The following is a 20,255-nucleotide window of genomic DNA, read 5'->3' on the forward strand; positions in this document are numbered from 1 at the left end:
CAACTAGCTCAATGGAACCATAGGAACATATGAGATAGAAGACTGAGAGGAGCAAGGGTGAAAGTAAAACATCTCTGATGGTCCTAGCCAACTGAGCTAGTAGGCTATTGGCTATCACAACACTAGTATGACTCATGGGGGTATAAGAGTAAAAAAGGGATGTGTTACCAGAAATATAAGGCCCTATATTTAGGATCTAAAAAGACGACTGAGGTACGTGATAAAAATGTAGTAGTGGTACCTCTATGGGTGAATGAGGTAACTAACCAAGGTGATGCACTAATAGTCGTATGAAGTTGAAAGAGCAAAGAGTACTCTACAAAATTTGTAAAAATATAGTTATCTGACTGAGTTGACAGAGGAGCATTAGACTAGGATACATTAGTAGAGTTTGACGCAAATGACCAGAGGGAGGGGGAAAATCCGTGAAGAGAATAGAATGTATCACTTGAATTTGTTCTATTCTCTAGGGAAACCACCTCATTATCAGCCTTCATGATCACCTAATGATTCTCCGAGAGGTGAATCAACTACCAACACAGATACATCAATCTACCCAGGATAGAAGAGCACGGAGCAATAGTTGAAGCACATAACATCCATACACACATTGGATAGAGGAAAAATAGAAGATTGATGATATTGGATTTTAAGATCTCACTATCTCCAATTCAAGGTGAGTAGCTTGGAGAAATATAATGGTGAATAACTTGCCAATGGTGGTCCTACATCTCCTAGACATCAAAAGAGGTCGAAAGGAGACCTCTAAAATTGATTGTGATGATTTGGAAATGACCTAGAGGAAAGATAGCAGCGAAAGATGTTCAAAAGAGCCAATACTTAAGCATCTATCCACTCCCACAATGAACGAGTGAACTCATTGATCTTGAAAACTCAATTAGAAAGGATTAGTAAGGTGCTCTAGTTGACCTTGATCCACAAACTATATAGGAACAACAAAGATTTTGTCCATTATGATGATCACTGACCTTGAAATAGTGGAAATAGTACCAACAAGAGGCATCAGAGTAGTGGCAAAGATTTTGGCATTCAAGCAAATTAACAACTGCTTGCTGAGAAAGGAAGGCTGATGGAGGAAGAAGGGACAACCGATAAGGAAATTGGATCTAGAGAATAAAGGCAACTTTGCTCAGTTGTAACCTTACAGGCTGCAAGAGCGCCTCATCTCTTTTTCAGAATAAGGATAGGAGACCACACAGTGCTACAAGTGTTGCAATGCGCACGAAGAGAAGTGCGATGTTAGGCAATTAGGCCTAGGCAGGATGAATCGATGGACCTCTGCTCACTGCTTCATAGGGGCAGGCATCAAGCAATTGAGGTGCAATGGAGATGTTCACAAGGAAGCCAATGATGAATCAAAGCTCCACTTCATGTGGATGAAATGAAGATGCTAAAGAGAGGTGTTACACACCTGACTGATGATATCCATTGAATGGCATGAAGAGAACACTAGCATTGGTTACGCAGTGGAAGATTGGGGAATTAGGCATCGGCTCCAATACAATGTAGGGGATAATTATTATAATCAGTTCCCTAGGTAGAGCCCCTCTACCTATATATGGATATATTGAGTATACGAGACATTACAAAATAGACCCTTATACCTTTACATCTTTACATGAAGACCCATAACAGTATAATACAGCATGAGGCACACCACTCAGACTTCTTATTTGGCAACTTCCACACCAGTCACTAATATAGTACATTGTCATAGCAGAACATGCTTAATTTTTACAACTAGAATAAAATCTCCATCTTATATAAGAAAAGGCTTTATCTAAAAATATTCATATTACTCCTAAGGTCCCAATACAACCTAATCTTGTACACTAACGGTAAATTTCCTGAAAACAAAATTACCTTTGTATAATAATTCTAGATTCTATAAGCATAATTTATTTGTTTAGCAGTACTGGTCATTGATCAATCATAAACTGAAACACTAACATCAGCCTGGGAAATTCTTATTGAATTTTAACTGTCTATCAAGTTACTATAACATTCAATATGGTTGCAATAAACATTCATGACGTTATATTCTTAAAAAATATATCATAAACTGGTATTTAAAATTGAAAACTGACTTGAGGAATTTTTTCTGGTACTCCAAAGAAAAGCTTTTGAGCACTTCCCAGAACATGACAATGACCTGATGATCCTGCCAACAGAACCAACATCAGTTCTACAAAACTAGCAAAGGTTCGTGATCAAATCAAAAGCCAAAAAGAGAGGGGAAAAGTCCTCAACAACATCATGATTTCATCAAACTTTTGCAAGCGTTTGGCTATGTACGAATAAGCCAACTCAAATAAATTATTGTACAGATGTAGAGAACCAACTTAGTCATAGCACTGAAGTTACTGGAAAAAGCAACCATAGGTTCTATAAATTAGCATGAACCAGTGGCATAGCACAAGCCCTCACATAGAGGGAATTTCACATGGAAAATTGAAAGGGAAATTTTATTAGTCAAGCAATAACGACACTTTTATAGACTAAACTCAGACAAAACTAGGAAGAAAATCACAAATTTAGAAATAAACTAATACTAATAATTCCTTCCAAAACATAAGATATTACTCAAAGCTTCCACCAATGAAGGGTCCCGTGGAAGAAGCATTACCCTACTAAAATTTAATTATAATTTCAAATCTCAATTACTTTGCATCGTCCTCCCCTACCAAGAAGCGTTCATCCTATTGGGTGGAGAGATAAGACTTTCCAAATCACCCTTTGCAGTGCTAAATATAGTGTAAAGTGGATATCTGGTATATAAAAAAGGAGGTGCCTTTGTAGAAGATGGGTCAAGTGGTCATTACTTAGTATGGAAGAGAAAATGCACATTTCTTCAAGCACAATGGACATAATGTTAGTCAAGGCTAATGAAGCTGAGCCCAAAACCCAAGCCAACAACAAAGCTACCCAATCTTTAAGAAATCCCCTTCACCTTCTCAGACAAATGCCAGTTTGAGAAAGAAAAGGAGTCATGAGTTATAGTAGCCTTACTGGCTTCGCCCATAACCTTATAGTCAACTGTCGTGCCTCTCTTGTAAGTCATCCTCCAAAGGTCAAGAAGATTCTAGGCGAGTTCAAAGACATAATTACAGAAAATTTTCCAGAAGACTTACTTGATGAACCTTAATTCAGCACAGAATTTGTTTTGAGGACTTAATTGAATAATCTTTCATACAATAACATGAACTACATGGATCATGTTGAATTAAATAGGCAAATCAAGAAACTCTTACAGAAAAGCTTCATTTATTGACAAATAAAAAGATTATATGAGAGCGTGCATTATTAGTTGTGTCATCAACAAAATCATTATTAAGTGTAGATCTCTCACACCTAAACTTGAGGACATACTCAATTTGATGGTAGAAGCTTGATGGCTCTCTAACATTGACTTGCATAGTGGGTACCATGAAATTGAAATCAATATTAGCAATGAGTGAAACACTATTTTTAAGATGGGATGGGTGGATAGATTTACAGCATTAAAATCCTCGTAAAACAAAAGATACCAATTCTAAAATAGAATAATATCAAAATTCAATTACAAATTGAAAGTTGAGATCCCAATTAATTTGCATCAACCGGCATTTAACAAAGAAGGTAAGCAAATATTTCAATAAAAAAAAATCAAGGAAATTGTCATGTAACAAGAAACAGTTTGCCCAAAACATACATGATGGTAGCCACCAGCATAATGAGTGTTTGAACGCAGATCATCCACATCCATACTTTCAAGTGACCCTGATATAAGAAGCTGGAAGAAGAACACCAGAGTGAATGGTGAGGTGCTGCTTCATAAACAAAACAGAAAATATAATAATGCAACGATGGTAAAAACAATTAATTCTTGGTCTGTACATATGATTTAATGTGGTTTAGTCGATGCAAAAAATAAGTTAAGCATACTCTGACCCATGTATCTGATAAAGAGAATGAAGAAAAATAAAAGAGAGGAAATGCAGATCTTAAAATTAGTCATTCAGATAAAGCTAAAAGTTTCCTATCACATAACAAAGAGCTCACTGAATACGTTAATTGAATTTCTTTGGGAATAAACTCCAGATCTAGAATGATCACCTTAAATTGAAAGCAGTCATGATAGACAACATTGCCAATCATAAGCAGGGAAAATTGAACAATGGTTTTGATTAAGATTTATCAATGAGTTGATATAGTTGTTCAAGTGGAATAAGAATGCATCTACCTGTGACTACATCAAACCCATCAAATTGTCACTCAAAATACCTAAATTTCACTTTGCCTAAACATGTCCCTCCTTTTTGCAAAATGACCATAAGTTATTATTGTTGATGGATTATCAGCAGAAGATCCCTTGGAGGATTGATAAGAGATACCTGATTAAGAGAATTGCAAGTTGTTGTTTGTTACCAACTGTAGAAGTTATTTGCCATAGAGGCAAGGATTCAGACTCTACAATGGGACTTCCACATCAAGCTTGTTATAATATCAGAAATTTATAATTATGATTTCTTAGGATTTTAGCAGTTGAATTGAGGGTTAAATCAATTATAACTAGGATTGATTTGATGCCATTGGAATTGAAGAAAGTTCAATTCAAATATCATTGGTTGTTTTGGGGTTGTGGTTAAGAGTGTTGTTTCCATATTAAGTAGCATTGGAGTTGGGCTTAGCTGGAATTAGATCGATTGTGTGAAGGTTGAAACCAAAAATTAATTGTTTGGTCAGGTTGAGTCTCTGATTAGGTTATTGTTGGAGTTTATTAGCGAACTATGAGGTAGACATTAATTTGGCTCAAGTCGAGTCCAATTTGGATTCTAAATAAGTGCTTTATGATGGAATCAATAATGAATTGGTTCAATGAGAGTTGTGGTTCACTTGTTGGTAAAAGTTCTAAATTTTGATTTGGAGGAATAAAAGAAGTATTTTATTTATTTTCTTTATTCATCCTAGACAAACTATGCAGCATATCAGTTAGGGTGCAAGTTGGGTAATTTGAGATATGTAGGTGAATCAGATTATCAAATATAATGAAACAAGGAGCTGAAGCCTTCAAAAGGTTCTCACTAACACAATGCATTCTCAACAGCCAATCAACCTCCTTGTTTTATTCCAAGCTACAGGGGAATTTGGCCAGTTGGCATATTGGAAAAGCAAAAAATCAATAAATTATAGCATAAAGCAGTGCACAAGCAGAGATCAGAGCCATTTATGAGTTTTTGATCAGGTTGCATAGACTGGCAAAACACTTAGCATTGTCACATGCTTGTCCAACAATACTTTATAGTGACAGAGAGTTGGTTATAAGGATTTTGAAGCTTTATAAAGGAGATTGAGGAAGGTGACTAAAATCTTGCTTATATTCCTATAGGAAGTCAGGAAGCTCTGAATTATAGATAACTAACTATTCACCAGATTAAGGGGGAATTTTGGAGGATTATTGGCAGAAGAACCCTTGGAGGATCAGCAGGAACTTTTGATTTAGGGTATTTTAATTTGTTGTTATTTTTAGTTGTATGTTACTATAAAAGTTGTTGCTACCTGCAATATTCTTCCAAATTATGGGATTTGACTTTAGTTTATAGATTCTTTCTATTTCTTATTTTCCTATTTTAGAACAATCATCTTATTTATTTTTTTTCAAAATGATGGAATAAGGTCACCAATTATTTTCCTAGATTTTCCTTGTTTCAATTGTCTAAAGGCTCCAAGGTGTTTTTTTTTAATACATTGCAACTGTCAAGTTCCACTAGCCAACTTTATGAGAAATTCCTTCAAGATTTTACTTTTTTTGCATAATGCCCCTCTGACTCATGACTTTTTTGAAGTATGACAGAGCATTGTACAAAGGTAAACAATAGGGAACAATTTGTTAATATTAGTAAACTTAAGCAAACTAAAGTGGCATATTGACAGTATTAAACTCCAAAGGGAGCATTTTGCAGTTAAAACAAAGAGCATTATTTGAATAATAAGACTCAATGATGTTTTAGAAAGGGACAAACTTTGAGGAGAACAATTGAATTCTCCTAAATAATTAAAATCAATCTGAGAATAGACATATCCTTTTCAGGCACCTAGTTAGTAATAAAAAATTCATTGTCTAGCTATAATATTAGAGCAAATAGTATTGAAGGTGCCACTATAGTGTAATGAACATCATTATGGGACTTGTGATAATTCCATACCCTTTCAATGCTATGCCACTGATATAAACATGGTCAATGTGTCAAAAAGCTAAAATGCACTTTACCTGAATTTCATGCTCGTTGAACATTTCAATCCATTCTTTTTGGATAAGCTGTTGGAATCCTCGTAAAAAGTGTAAACTTTGAATGCGAATCTGCACGTTGAAAAGGCCAAATAGGTACGTAGAAGCCTTAATAACAAAAAAGAAAAAAAAAGAGTACAAACCTGATAATTCAAGCGATAATTAGCAACAAGATGAATGAAAGCAATCACATTGTCCTTCGTAACGTGCATATCTTTTCCACCAGGAATTAGTTCCTCTTCTGTTTGTTCTCCATATTCATTTTTTACAACAACAAAATACAGTTCCAGTTCTGACACATCACCCTTGTAATGCTGCAAGATAGCAAAAGAAGCCGAAATAAGAATGGCTCGTCGGGGAAGGAAGATAGGCGTACAGTTTGAACAAATAATTTAGGCATGAAATGCTGTTGGATGCTTCAATTTAGGAAAAGCATACATTATATGATTTAGAAGAAGCAAAATCAAACTGAAAAGGAAAAAACTAGTGTGCAAATAGCACTAACAATTTTTGAAGGCAAACTTCACATTACTAATCTCATAAGTAAAGTTCAAGATGTTTAAATGTTATCAAGTGACTCACAAAAATATCAGATTAGGAATAAATCTAAAATGAGAAAGCCTGAAGAAAGATTGAAGAAGACCAAATGATAAAGTAATATTGAAGTTTACTTTGTCCACAAACACAGACAACCAGATGATGGAGTAATATAGAAGTTTACTTTGTCCACAAACACAGACAGATACTACACAGATGATATAATTGTAAATGAATGTAGAGTGAAGAGAAAAAAAGTAGAATAACTGGTGGAACAAAATCAGTCATGCATCAACATTTTCCTTTCCAGATGCTTAACCATACATCAGTTTCTCTTTTTAAAAACTTGAATAAGTTTCTCAACAGATGCTAGACTGATATAAACGAATTAAGTTCACTTGGCATACAAATACAGAACAAACATGAGATTCAGCAAGCAACCAAATATAAGATAATCACAGCTAACGCCAATTTAGCAGTAAGCACAAATCATATTTACTTGTGCAAATAATTTTACCTATTGATTTCTATGATCTAATTTAGAAGTGATTCTGATGAAAAATGGCATGATTTTAGGATTGAAACCCTTGATTCCAATTTCTACAAATTCATTGTGATAGCAACGATATGGCTAAATTCCAAAGTTAAAACTGAACTGATGTGAAACTAAAATGACGTGATGAGAATGGCTCCACAATTAAACATGAGTTCAGTGAGATTATTAAGAAATAATAAAAAATGAATTTTCATTTTTATATATATTCCTAATTATCAAGAGTGCCCTGTATTTGCCAATACATTTATTTGGGTTACATTAGAAAGAGAGATCTCACATGATAGGATCCCCTAATCCATTTATACCGTAGTCAGAATTTGAAAACACAATTGAAGATACAACAATATTATGGTTCTAAGTGTTAAACAATAGGTATAAGATTCTTTACAGCTAACCAAGTTATTACTGTTCAATATCATTACTCTACAATAGGTATAAGATTCTTTAGAGTTAACCGAGTTATAACTGTTCAATATCATTACTTTCTGTTACCCATTATAGAGACTATAACAGAAAAAGGTATTTGCATCACCAACTAAAAGATTGGGAAGAAATACTGAACGCTTGCAAAGTCATCAAATAAAGTAAGTCCATATTTTATTCAAGTTGTGACGATTAGAGACAAAATTTAACATTGTAAATACACCAAGAGTAGGGCTTCACCTTTAAGAAGAGAAGGTGGCGATACAGCTCTGGATCTAGTGAAGGCAAGTCATGCAAAAAGTTGCTCCTAATTGCCAAGAAATGAAATATGATCAATCAAGAAATGAGATAATCAAACATGAAATAAAAATATGCAATGAAATCCTTCAAAAAAAAAGGCCATCAATAAACAAGAAACTCATTAATATTTATGAGACACAGTTTAGGAACTTAAATGCTTCAATGTAAAAGAAATTTCCAAGAAGATAAACACTATTTAACTACTACTTGAGAGGAAAATATTTCGACTGGTAATTTTCGAGAAAGCTAGTAGAACAAAAGTAGAGGACTAGAGAACTCACTTCTCTTTCAATTTGCTAAGGAAGAATGTTGCAAATGGTATGTCCACAAGGATACCCTCATACATTGCCTGCAAAAGATGGCGTAGGACATAAATAAAAGAGCCATGTTCCAACTTTTATCAAGCATGACAGGAGAAAGACAAACATGAATGAATGGAAGAGAGGGTAAGATTTTTTTTAAAAAAATGAATAAAAGTGAACCTAATAAACCATAACATAACAAACTTGTAGTTGGCCACATGGAGCTTCATGTCATTGTAACAAGAGGTTTGATGGGAAAGCATGGATTGACTTCTCGAGTCATGTAACCCGGCACAGTTGAGATTTACCATTAGGTTGAAGTTGCAAAACACAACATTGAATGACCTATGGATTTCGAACTCTATTACCGCCAATCTAGAAGTTAAACATCCTGGAGTCGCGATGGCTATTAATTGTTTATATAACAAATATGTTTACATACCAATTAGGATCATACCCAAGTAATAGTTATAACTAGCATCTAAAATTTCAAGTTGTGCCAGTAAAGACATGTAAATGTTTTTATTCCACCAAACAACAGACATTATCAATACTGTCTTGAGCAATAACACGTACAACTTTCTTCATCGGCACACTGTTCATGCTTTCTCTTCCATATCACGGAGCCACCTATGCACCATTAGTCCTCCACAATGCCAAGAGTCATGACACAAGCTCCACGTTGGCTCCTCTGTGTTGAACCTTTCTCCTCGTCAAAATCAAAACCCTAGCAACCTAGTTTTTTCCTCCAATGCCAACAAGCTTCCTCCACTCAAGGTAAACTCATCTCCTATTCGTTTTCCTCTTCCTCCAACACTAACATTCTTCCTTCTTCCTTCCTCCTTCCTCCTCCTCTAACACTGAAGTCCTCTACTCCTTCAGCATCAATGTTGGCACCTACTCTTCTTCCGCTCTCTCTTCGACAACAACACCTCTTTCACTTCCTTTAGCACACCTCCGTCTTCAATACTGGCACTGGCAACGTTGCCTTGAGCTTGAGATTTCAATCCAAACAATGATATTATGTCATAACTATAATGTTATTATAATTTTTTTATTACCTTATATCAGTTTATTAGAGTTATAAAATATATTACAGTAATAATTATAATATATAATTGTAGTTATATTATATATTATTTATAAACTTATAAATAAATCAATTACAAACTTATAAAATTTAATTTATATATAGATATAACTCTGCCACAGCCAATCCCAAACTCGAATAAAGGAAGAGGGTTGCATTAGGTTGTCAGCCAGCATTAAAACATAAGTAAATATTATATCTGAATCTACCAAACTATTGTGTTAATGTTAAGTTGTTCCCTGAAAAAAATGCATTTGGAACATGGGATGTAGGAATGTTCACTGGCAAATTAATGGAAGTTGTAGATATGATGATTATAAGAAGAATTAATATTTTATATTTACAAAAGATAAAATAGATAGGGGAGAAGACAAAGATGAAAGAGAAGTTAGGTTTTAAGTTATGGTATACAAGAAAGTAAAATGAGAAATGGAATAGATATTGTTGTATATAGTTCGTTAAATGATGAAGTAATACAAGTAGTTAGGAAAAGAGATAAAATTATAACTCTCAAGATAGTGATAGCAAAAGAAACTATTAATATAATTAGCATATATACACATCATGTAAGATTAGATAAAGAGATCAAACATAGATTTTGGATAGGCCTAGATGAGATAGTATAAAAATTCTAATGATTTAATAGATCTAAATGAGCTTGTAGAGTAAGAAATGAGGAATAAGTTAGGATGCATAGGGGCTATGATTTTACAACAAAAAATGAAGAAAAAGTTATACTAAATTTCACGATAGCATATGAACTTTATTAGTAGAAGTGCATGAGTCGTAGGATCCAGTGGTGGAAGTTAAAGGATGGAAAACAAAGTATCAAAGAAGCACAAATATTAGGAGAATACATGGCAACTCCAATACATGGGATGAAATGAAGTCAAATTTAAAAACAATGGCCAAAATCATACTCGATGAGTCAAAAGGAAGGACACTACCAAATAAAGAATCTTAGTAGTTGAATAAGACTATACAAGAGAAACTGAAAAAAAAATGAATAGTCTATAACTTAGTGTAAACTTGTACAAACGAAGAAACCTTTAAAAAGTATGTAGTAGTTTGTCACTGTGGTATATGCTGTAACTTAGTGGAAAGATTTGGTTTTTATGCGATCAAAATATTGAATGCTCTGTGCTTATAGATCATGATCAGTTTCTACTTGTGAAGTTGAGTTCTCATCTTTTTCCTACTTGCTTATTTGTCACTGTGGTATATGCTAAATGTGATAGTTTTGAAAGGAAGGAGCTATAGGAAAATTTATTGGATGCTAGACCACCCTTGGATGATTTGTGGATGGTAGGGGGAGACTTTATTGTTATTATGGGACCTAATGAACATTCTGCAGAAGTCTTATCAAAGCCAGGTGCGGTTAGGGACTTTAACAACTTTATAATGATGGCTGGATTATTAGATGCTGGTTTTGTGGGTGATGCTTACACATGGACTAATAATAGAGTGTGGAAAAGATTGGATAGGGTTCTGTTGTCCCCGTCTTGGAGTGCTAAAGATTTTGGTGTTAAGGTGGAACATTTGAGCAGAGCCACATCGGATCACTGTCCGCTATCATCGTCTTTTCCTTCCTTTGTGTTTTCGAAATCCTCCTTTCGGTTTCATAATATGTGGATAAAACATGATGGTTTTCTTCTTACTGTTCGTTTGAATTGGATGCTTCCTTGTCATGGGTTTGAAATGCATAAATTATAGGTTAAATTAAAGAGATTGAAGAATCATCTAAAATGGTGGAATGCAGAGGTCTTTGGAAATATTCATGAGAAGGTTCAGGTGGCGGAGGATGAGTTTGCTATTACTGAAAGGAACTTTGATGCGAATCCAACAGTCGAAAAATAAAATTCAAATGGCTAAGTCTCAGGCATTCTTACAAAAAGCCCTACACATGGAGGAGGAGCCCTACACATGGAGGAGTTTTGGAAACAAAAGGCAGCAGTTAGGTGGATGGGAGAGGGTGATAAAAATACTAAATTTTTTCATCATATAGTTCAGAAAAGGAGGTTGATTGGTCGAATTTTTAGGAGAATGGGGTTTGTATAGAGAGCCCTGAATTAATCAAAGCCTCAGGTGCTGAGTTCTTTGAGAAGTTATTATCAGAAGATGATGTTGAATTAACTACAGCAAGCATGGAGAGCATATTCCAAGATTGATTTGTGAGAAGGAGAATTTTATTTTATCAGCCATGCCTACTATTGAAGAAGTCAAGCAGGTGGTTTGGGATATGTGTGAGGATAGTACGGCAGGGCCAGATGGTTTCTCTGTAACATTTTATGTGGCATATTGAGAGATTATTAAACTTGATGTCTTTGATGCAGTTTTGAATTTCTTTTAGGGGGGGTTCATTTCCACGCGGTATGGCGGCTACTACAATTGTGCTTATTTCCAAAATTGATAATGCTCAAAGGTGGCAGGACTTTCGACCTATTAGCTTATGTAATGTATCGAACAAGATTATTTCTAAATTGATGGTCAATAGGTTAAGTAGGATTTTAGATAAAATTATATCTCCTATGCAGAGTGGATTTGTGGCAGGAAGGATAATTTAGGATAATATCTTAATGGCCCAAGAGTTATATCACAAGTTGAATCATCATGTTCGAGGTGAAAATATTATTTTGAAGCTCAACATGGCCAAGGCATATGATAGAATCCAATGGGATATAACTCTTGGGCCATTAAGATATCATCCGAAATTATCCTTCGTACCACAAATCCACTCTGCATAGGAGATATAATTTTATCCAAAATCCTACTCAACCTATTGACCATTAATTTAGAAATAATCTTGTTCAATACATTATATAAACTAATAGGTCGAAAGTCCTGCCACCTTTAAGCATTATCAATTTTGGGAATAAGCACAATTGTAGTAGCCGCCATACCGCATGAAAATGAACCCCCCTGAAAGAAATCCAAAACTGCATCAAAGACATCAAGTTTAATAAACTCCCAACATGCCACATAAAATGCTACAAGGAAACCATCTGGCCCTGCAGTACTATCCACACACATCCCAAACCACCTGCTTGACTTCCTCAATAGTAGACCTGGCTGATAAAATAAAATTCTCCTCCTCACAAATCAATCTTGGAATATGCTCCATGCTTGCTGTAGTTAATTCAACATCATCTTCTGATAATAACTTCTCAAAGAACTCAGCACCTGAAGCTTTAATTAATTCAAGACTCTCTATACAAACCTCATTCTCCCAAATTCGACCAACCAACCTCCTTTTCTGAACTATATGATGAAAAAATTTAGTATTTTTATCACCGCTCTCCCATCCACCTAACTGCTGTCTTTTGTTTCCAAAACTCCTCCTCCATGTGTAGGGCTTTTTGTAAGAATGCCCGAGACTTAGCCATTTGAATTTTTTTTCGACTGTTGGATTCGCATCAAAGTTCCTTTCAGCAATAGCAAACTCATCCTCCGCCACCTAAACCTTCTCATGAATATTTCCAAAGACCTCTGCATTCCACTATTTTAGATGATTCTTCAATCTCTTTAATTTAACCTGTAATTTCTGCATTCCAAACTCATGACAAGGAAGCATCCAATTCAAACGAACAATAAGAAGAAAATCATCATGTTTTATCCACATATTATGAAACCGAAAGGAGGATTTCGAAAACACAAAGGAAGGAAAAGACAATAATAGCGGACAGTGATCCGATGTGGCTCTGCTCAAATGTTCCACCTTAACACCAAAATCTTTAGCACTCCAAGACAAGGACAACAGAACCCTATCCAATCTTTTCCACACTCTATTATTAGTCCATGTGTAAGCATCACCCACAAAACCAACATCTAATAATCCAGCCATCATTATAAAGTTGTTAAAGTCCCTAACCGTACCTGACTTTGATAAGACTCCTGCAGAATGTTCATTAGGTCCCATAATAACAATAAAGTCTCCCCCTACCATCCACAAATCATCCAAGGGTGGTCTAGCATCCAATAATTTTTCCCATAGCTCCTTCCTTTCAAAACTATCACATTTAGCATATACTACAGTGACAAATAAGCAAGTAGGAAAAAGATGAGAACTCAACTTCACATGTAGAAACCTACGCTGTCTGGAAACTCGGAGACGGGAACGCGGAAACGCGGAAACGGAAACGGAAACGGAAAACGGCAATAGTTGAAGTTTCCAAATTTTGAAAACGTCGAAGACCCAGCGCCGCTCGCCGAAGGGGCCAGAGGAGGATGGCAGAGATTTAGGCTTCCGACCGCGCTTCTTCAGTTTGTGCTTCTTCGTTGGCAGCGGCAGCGGCGGCGGCGGCAAGGGGTGGTCGTAAAGGAGGAAGCTTTCCTCGGTGGCGCCGGCGGAGGGGCCGTGTGTGAGCCATGGGGGAGAGGAGGAGGCAGACGAGGATGAGCACGAGGAGGCGGAGGAGGCGGACGACGATGAGTCGGCGAAGGGGAGTGGGCCGGACATGGACCAGCCGTTTCTTGTAAGTTTCCACGGATGGAAACGTTTCCCAGCGTTACGGAAACGGGGACGGCAGTGTTGTCGCCGTTTCTAGACAGTAGAGGTAGAAACTGATCATGATCTATAAACACAGAGCATTCAATATTTTGATCGCATAAAAATCAAACCTTTAAAAAGTATGTAGTAGGAGAAAGAGAAGCCAAGAATGAAGCTTTCAAACACTTGTATCGATAGTTTGATACAAAAGAAGGTGAGAGGGGCATTTATAGAATAACAAAAGTGAGAAAGAAGAAAACAAAGGATCTTATCCAAATAATACATTAAAGATGAATCCAATAGAATACTAGTGAAGGATAAGGAAATAAAGAAGCAATGAAAGAGATATTTTTCACAACTTTTTAATGCAAGTTTAGGTGACCAACGAGATACAAGTTTAAAGTTTTATCAAAGAATTCAAATTTCAAAAGTAGAATGGATGTTAAATGGAATGAAAAATGAAAAAGCAGTTATACATATTCTAATAGAGCTATGAAAGTGTCTAAAGAAGCAGTATTGAATGACTTACAAAGTTATTCAATCTGATATTGAAAATGAAAAAAATACATGATTAGTAGAGGGAAGTACTTTAGTTCTCTGTATAAAAACAAAGGAGACATGTAAAATTATATGAATTATAAAGGTATTAAGCTAATAAGTCATACCATGAAACTTTGGAAAAGAGTGATAAAAAAATATTAATGAGATCATGGTGACCGAAATCAATTTACATTTGTTTGAAAAGTCGACAATAGAAGTTATACATTGTCTTAAACAATTGATTGAATAGCATCGAGAAAAGAAATAAAATTTACATATGTTATTTATTGACCTATCAAAAACTTATGACAAAATCCTTATAAATATTTTGTGAAGAATTCTAAAAAAAAAAAGTGTTAACGTAGCATATATTGAAACAATTACGGATATGTACAAGAATATAATGACAAGGGTAAAGACTCCAAACAAATTAACCAAAGAGTTTCCTATAAAAATAAAGTTACATAAGGATCAATTCTAAGTCTATATTTTTTTACACTAATTACGAATGAAATCACTAGACATATTCAAGATACATTATCATAGTGCATATTATTTACAGATGACATTGTTTTAAACAATAAGATACATACAGAAGTAAATGTTTAACTCGAATCTTGGTGGGAAACATTAGAAGTTAAAGGTTTTAAACATAATAAAGACAAAATATATAGAATTTAAGTTTAATAGTAGTAGCAATATATGTTAATAGGAGATGACAAGTTATCTATAATTGAAAATTTTAAATATCTAAGATTGTTTTTGCAATAGGATGGAGGGGTTGATAGAAATGTTTTACATAGAATACAATCAGGATGATTGAAATGGAAGAGGACATCAGATGTTCTTTAAGATCGTAGGGTACCTCTAAAATTTAAATAGAAGTTTTATAAAATGACGGTTAGATCTGTTAAATTATATGGAGTTGAATGTTAAGCTATAAAACGAACAAACGAGCAGAAAATGAATCACAAAGTTAAGGATATTAAGGTGGATGTATGGACATACGAGGATGAACAGGATAAAAAATAAAATCGTTAAAAATAAATTCAAGATTGCACCTATGAGAGAAAACTCCAAGAAACATATTTAAGATGGTAATCAATAAATGTCTCAGTTAGACGATGTGAGATCATGATAAATCGCACATTAACCAAGGAAGAGAGACTAAAGAAGACTTGGTTAGTAACAATAAAATATGAAAGAAAAATATTTAAATATAGATGAGAATATAGTAACGAATCAAGTCCAATGGTGTCGAAGGATTCATATGGTTGACTCCACTTAATTGAATAAAGACTTAGTTGTTATTGTATATATATGATACGAATAAATAATTATAAGTATAAAAAATTTAAATATCTTTATGGTTACTTAATTTGTAAGAGTTTATTAAAATATTTTTTAAAAAACAAATTTATCATTATTTTAAATTTTTATTTGATTATCATTTATGAGTAAATAGTAGGTTTGTAGGTTTGTGTTGTTATATTTCCATTGCATAATACAATTGAATGCCCTAAAATAAGTATGTAAATGAGGTCTTAAAAAACCATGAGACTAATCTCATACGAATGCTAGTTGATGCTCTCATGCGATGCATGAGAATCCTTTTGTATTAGGTGTAGTCAACAATTGAGATGCTTTTAACAATTTATAATGTATAACTTTTAAATGTTAATACAAATGGTTTTTTAATTAGTATGGATTTTTTTATTTGAAACTAAATTAGTGAAGTTGTTTCATGACATGCTATAGTATCAAAATAGAGTCATCCTAATTAAAGCTTGAAAGTCTAACATAGCTCGAGATTTCAAAGCTTAGGATATCCTCGCCTGAAAAATTTTGTGGAGTGGGAGGGAATGCTTATCCTTTGCTCTCAAAACATTATTCCCTCTACTCTATATTCATGTATCCAAACAAGTTATAAAACCTGTAAAACTAAACCAATAAGGATTGGGAGCAATTGTGGTCAAAGAGCATCAACATTGATATGATGGCATAGTGGTGGCAACTTTGCTACGGTGAGGAAGGTCAAACATGATGCCAGTCACAGGCAACAAGGGAAGGTAGAGGCCATTCCCTCAGGATATATCTTCTGTCAAGCCTGAAAGACATCTGAGCCAGGATCATGAGGTCAAGGACACTACCAACACTAAAGAGAGGAGGCCACTGTTAGTCTTGGTGAATCTGCTGATCAAGTTGGTGTTCTGGAGACAGAGGACAGTGAAGAAGACTTTGATTGTATCATTGACAAGTCATGGAGACAACAAGTTGACTGACAAGGACATATACTGACCAGCCAGTGCCACAAGATGCATAGAAGTCAGAGACTTGGGCACTAATAGCCCAATAAGTAACAGGTATTTTAACATATTTGAATTCTTGGGTTGAAATAGCCAATTAATTCTCAAAGTTTTGAAGCTACATCTCACATTAAGCCCGATCAAAATGTGTATTGATATTCAAACGCATCAATAACTGTTCCCTCATATTCTCATTTTCAAAATTTTAACTGAAAGCTATGCTTCTTAAACTCAGGTACAAGTATCCGAGACGAATAAGGGTGATTAATAAGAGTAAATGAAGAGTCCCAACAATCAAAACCAAAACCAAAAGTGACTCCAACATATTTCTTATATATATATATATAGATACACATGAAATCAAACATAAACTAGATAAATTGTGTTACCTAGTCACAAAAGATACTTGTCCACATTAAACCAATAAACTAGTTTGATTTGGGTGAGTTAATGAAAAATTATATCAATATGTATGAAGAAAATGTGATACAGAAAGGCATAAATTTTCATATGCATAGGTATGTGATAGCTCAGGCTGTTTTTTAAAACAATGGGCATAATAGTATTTTCCAGACCTAATGTTGTCTTCATCCTATGGCTACAGATGAACATCCATCCCCCTGCAGATGTAGTTGTTAGCACAAAAGCAGCAACAAAAACCTTCACTTTTTTATGTGTAGAATCTGTAGACTACCAGTTGGCTGCTCCAATGAATACTTTTCACTCGTTAACAAATTAGTAACATTTGGCATGGTGAATATCATGAGTTTTTGCTCAAGTTTCAGGGTTTGGATGTACAGCTAAAATTGGGCTTGTTAATCATCATAGAATACAGACCATCAATAGACTGCAAATATAGATGGGATGACTCAATTAAATTGGAAGGTGAAAAGGACAGAGGGAGCCACAAAAAAAACTGTCATAAAAATGGGGTAATGATTTGAATTCAGCATGACATAAAATTCAATGGAGGATTAGATCCATGTAATTGACCACAAATAGCTGGAACAGTCACAATTTGATAATACTGACGATAATGAATAGAATAGAAGATAGATGCAAATTCCATAAAGGGAGATTATATAAACTTAAATTAGGTAATGATTCTATATTTTGATTGGTTGATATTTTCTTTTTCATACACAGGCACCTATAGTGACATAACTATGACCAAGTAGCATTAACAAAATATACAATCATCAAGAAACATATACTAACAATGAACCATGATTGGAAAAAAAAAAGTCTATCCAACAAGTTGAATAAGGATCAACATCGGCCAATCAGATTTTAAGCAAGGCCTCCAACACAAATCGAGAATTTCTCAAACTTAAAGTAATTAAGTGTAATTCGATGAATTTTTTAATCAAATTCTCTTACAAAAATAGAAGAAAAAAAATTGGTTAAGAGAAATTGTTGTGGAGAGAGGCATTAAGATCTACCATTGTTGTGAAAGAAAAGAAAAGAGGGATCATAATCCATAACATAGAAAAGGAAACAAAGTTAGAAATAAATTGGAGAATAATTCGTGCAATTAAAGAAAACAATATGGAGAATAGATCGAGATTGATGCATCTGTAATTAAGTTTTAAATTTAATCTTTATGATTTGATAATTTAGGGTTGTTGCATCTTAATTGTGTTCTCAATCATGGTCATTCCTGATTTGGATTATTTATTTCCTTTCTTGCCTTAGGGTTGAGTCTACAAAACAAATCCTCTTGTAATTATCATCTTGCAGTCAATAATAATTTTCACTTGCTATTCTCTATCTGAGTTTTTCTCTGTGTGATGTTCATTTGCTTGTTCATCCATTACACTACATCAAATGGTATCAAAGCCAAAAGCTAGTTTAGTTTGATACTTCTCTCTCCTGATTACTACTCTCCACCTTCTGCCACTTCCCAAGAACACATCATCATTGTAAACCCATCCCTAACCACCAACGCGTCACTTGCCCTTTAATGCCTCTCCACCCTTTGACCTTCCACCTCAACCTGATCCTAATTCCACTCTCCGTTTAGCCCTGATCTCTGATTCGATTCTCACAGAATAAGCGCTACATCAAGAGTTGTCCTGCAACAGTAGTGAAAGCCAACTTGACACCTTCTCCTTAACAACCTGCCAACATCACCTTCATTGCCGTCTCACAAAACCTGATCACAAACCATCCCTACTTGTAGCCTCCTCCTTTTGCCAAATCCCAGCATCGTTGCTAGTCATGTGTCCACCTCCTGATTACCGTCGCCCTTTCTTGCTTCAACAGCAACTGGCGCCACTGCCACCAAGCATCCTCCTTGAGCCAACAAGCTTTGCCACCAATGCCTTCTTTTTCCCAAACCACCATTAGCTCGGCTGCACCAGGTTCTTGAACCACCTCTTGGGAGCAGCACACATCTACTGCTCATTGTTGCCTAGCATCAGATGCTACGATGCTCCTCCACCACACCACATTCACCTTGATCAAATCCAGGATGCGACCATTCAAGATCAATGCTAAATCCATAAAACAGACTTTGATTTGACATTTTGCAATTTAGTCTAGAAAATTTAGTAATCTATAATTTAGTAATCTTATAAAAATTCTCATTATTGCAGAAAATATTAACAAAACAAAAAAAAAAGACAAAAAAGCTTCCTCAGATTTCATCTAGGGATCCACTTGAAAGGTAATTAAAATTTGACTTGAGCTGGACGTTGTAGAACAGATTCTGCTACAAAGAGGCTCGAATCAACACAACATCATTATTCTCACATTGAAAATACTTGTTCCAATTTGGTGCGTAGTTAATTTTTGTGCAATACCCATTTTCTTCACATTACATCTATGTCTTCATCATCTTTAATTGTCTATTTTCCTACCTATTTCTTAATTTATTGTGTAAATTAGTCTTATTCTCATTGATTGTCAAACCTCTAATTGGTTTTGACAAGAAATCCCTCCATCAAAGAGGTAGGTACTGGATGTGAGCATGTGGAAGATGAGCTTCAGATTCACAATCTAGAGTGAAAAACCAAGAGATTACGTGGCTGCTAGTGTAATTAGCAAGTCAGTAGAGGGCAAGAGTTTCAAACCTACAAATTCATAAATACATCGCATGTAGTTTCACGATCACCTAAATATCATTCACAGTGGGAACATCATTCTGTTCTCTATGAAGAGGACCACTTTGTGTACCCAACCTAGACCTAGATATGAGACAGATACCTGCTTGGTTAAACTTAAAATCAATAATTCTGATGTCAGATTACACCCCAAGCACATTTTTTGATTGGATCACTGAGATGGAAAATTACTTTGACTAGTTTGATGCAACCGAGATATAATGAGAACAGTTCACAAAATCAAACCTATTTAGTTCGACAAAGAAATACTAGCAAAAGTGTTCAAGATCAGTATGTCTCAAATAGTGAAGACCAAATCATA

General features: G+C 34.8%; 1 protein-coding gene and 1 pseudogene across 1 annotated transcript in view; both read right to left on the reverse strand.

Annotated features, from left to right (window-relative positions):
• LOC141845918 (E3 ubiquitin-protein ligase UPL6) overlaps nt 1-20,255 on the reverse strand; it is a gene marked incomplete at its 5' end in the record, with an annotated part of 38,292 nt that overhangs the window by 3,228 nt on the left and 14,809 nt on the right. Inside the window, 7 exon segments of the mRNA XM_074733917.1 lie at nt 990-1,127; nt 2,105-2,182; nt 3,713-3,793; nt 6,272-6,361; nt 6,433-6,603; nt 8,046-8,112; nt 8,387-8,454. Of these exon segments, the coding sequence (XP_074590018.1) occupies nt 990-1,127; nt 2,105-2,182; nt 3,713-3,793; nt 6,272-6,361; nt 6,433-6,603; nt 8,046-8,112; nt 8,387-8,454 (693 nt within the window).
• Nucleotides 12,348-13,953, reverse strand: LOC141846446 (uncharacterized; annotated as a pseudogene).

The sequence above is a fragment of the Curcuma longa genome, chromosome 15, assembly GCF_044706935.1.
Source record: "Curcuma longa cultivar G26 ecotype Majalengka, Jawa Barat chromosome 15, ITB_CL_G26_1.1, whole genome shotgun sequence".
NCBI lineage: Eukaryota > Viridiplantae > Streptophyta > Magnoliopsida > Zingiberales > Zingiberaceae > Curcuma > Curcuma longa.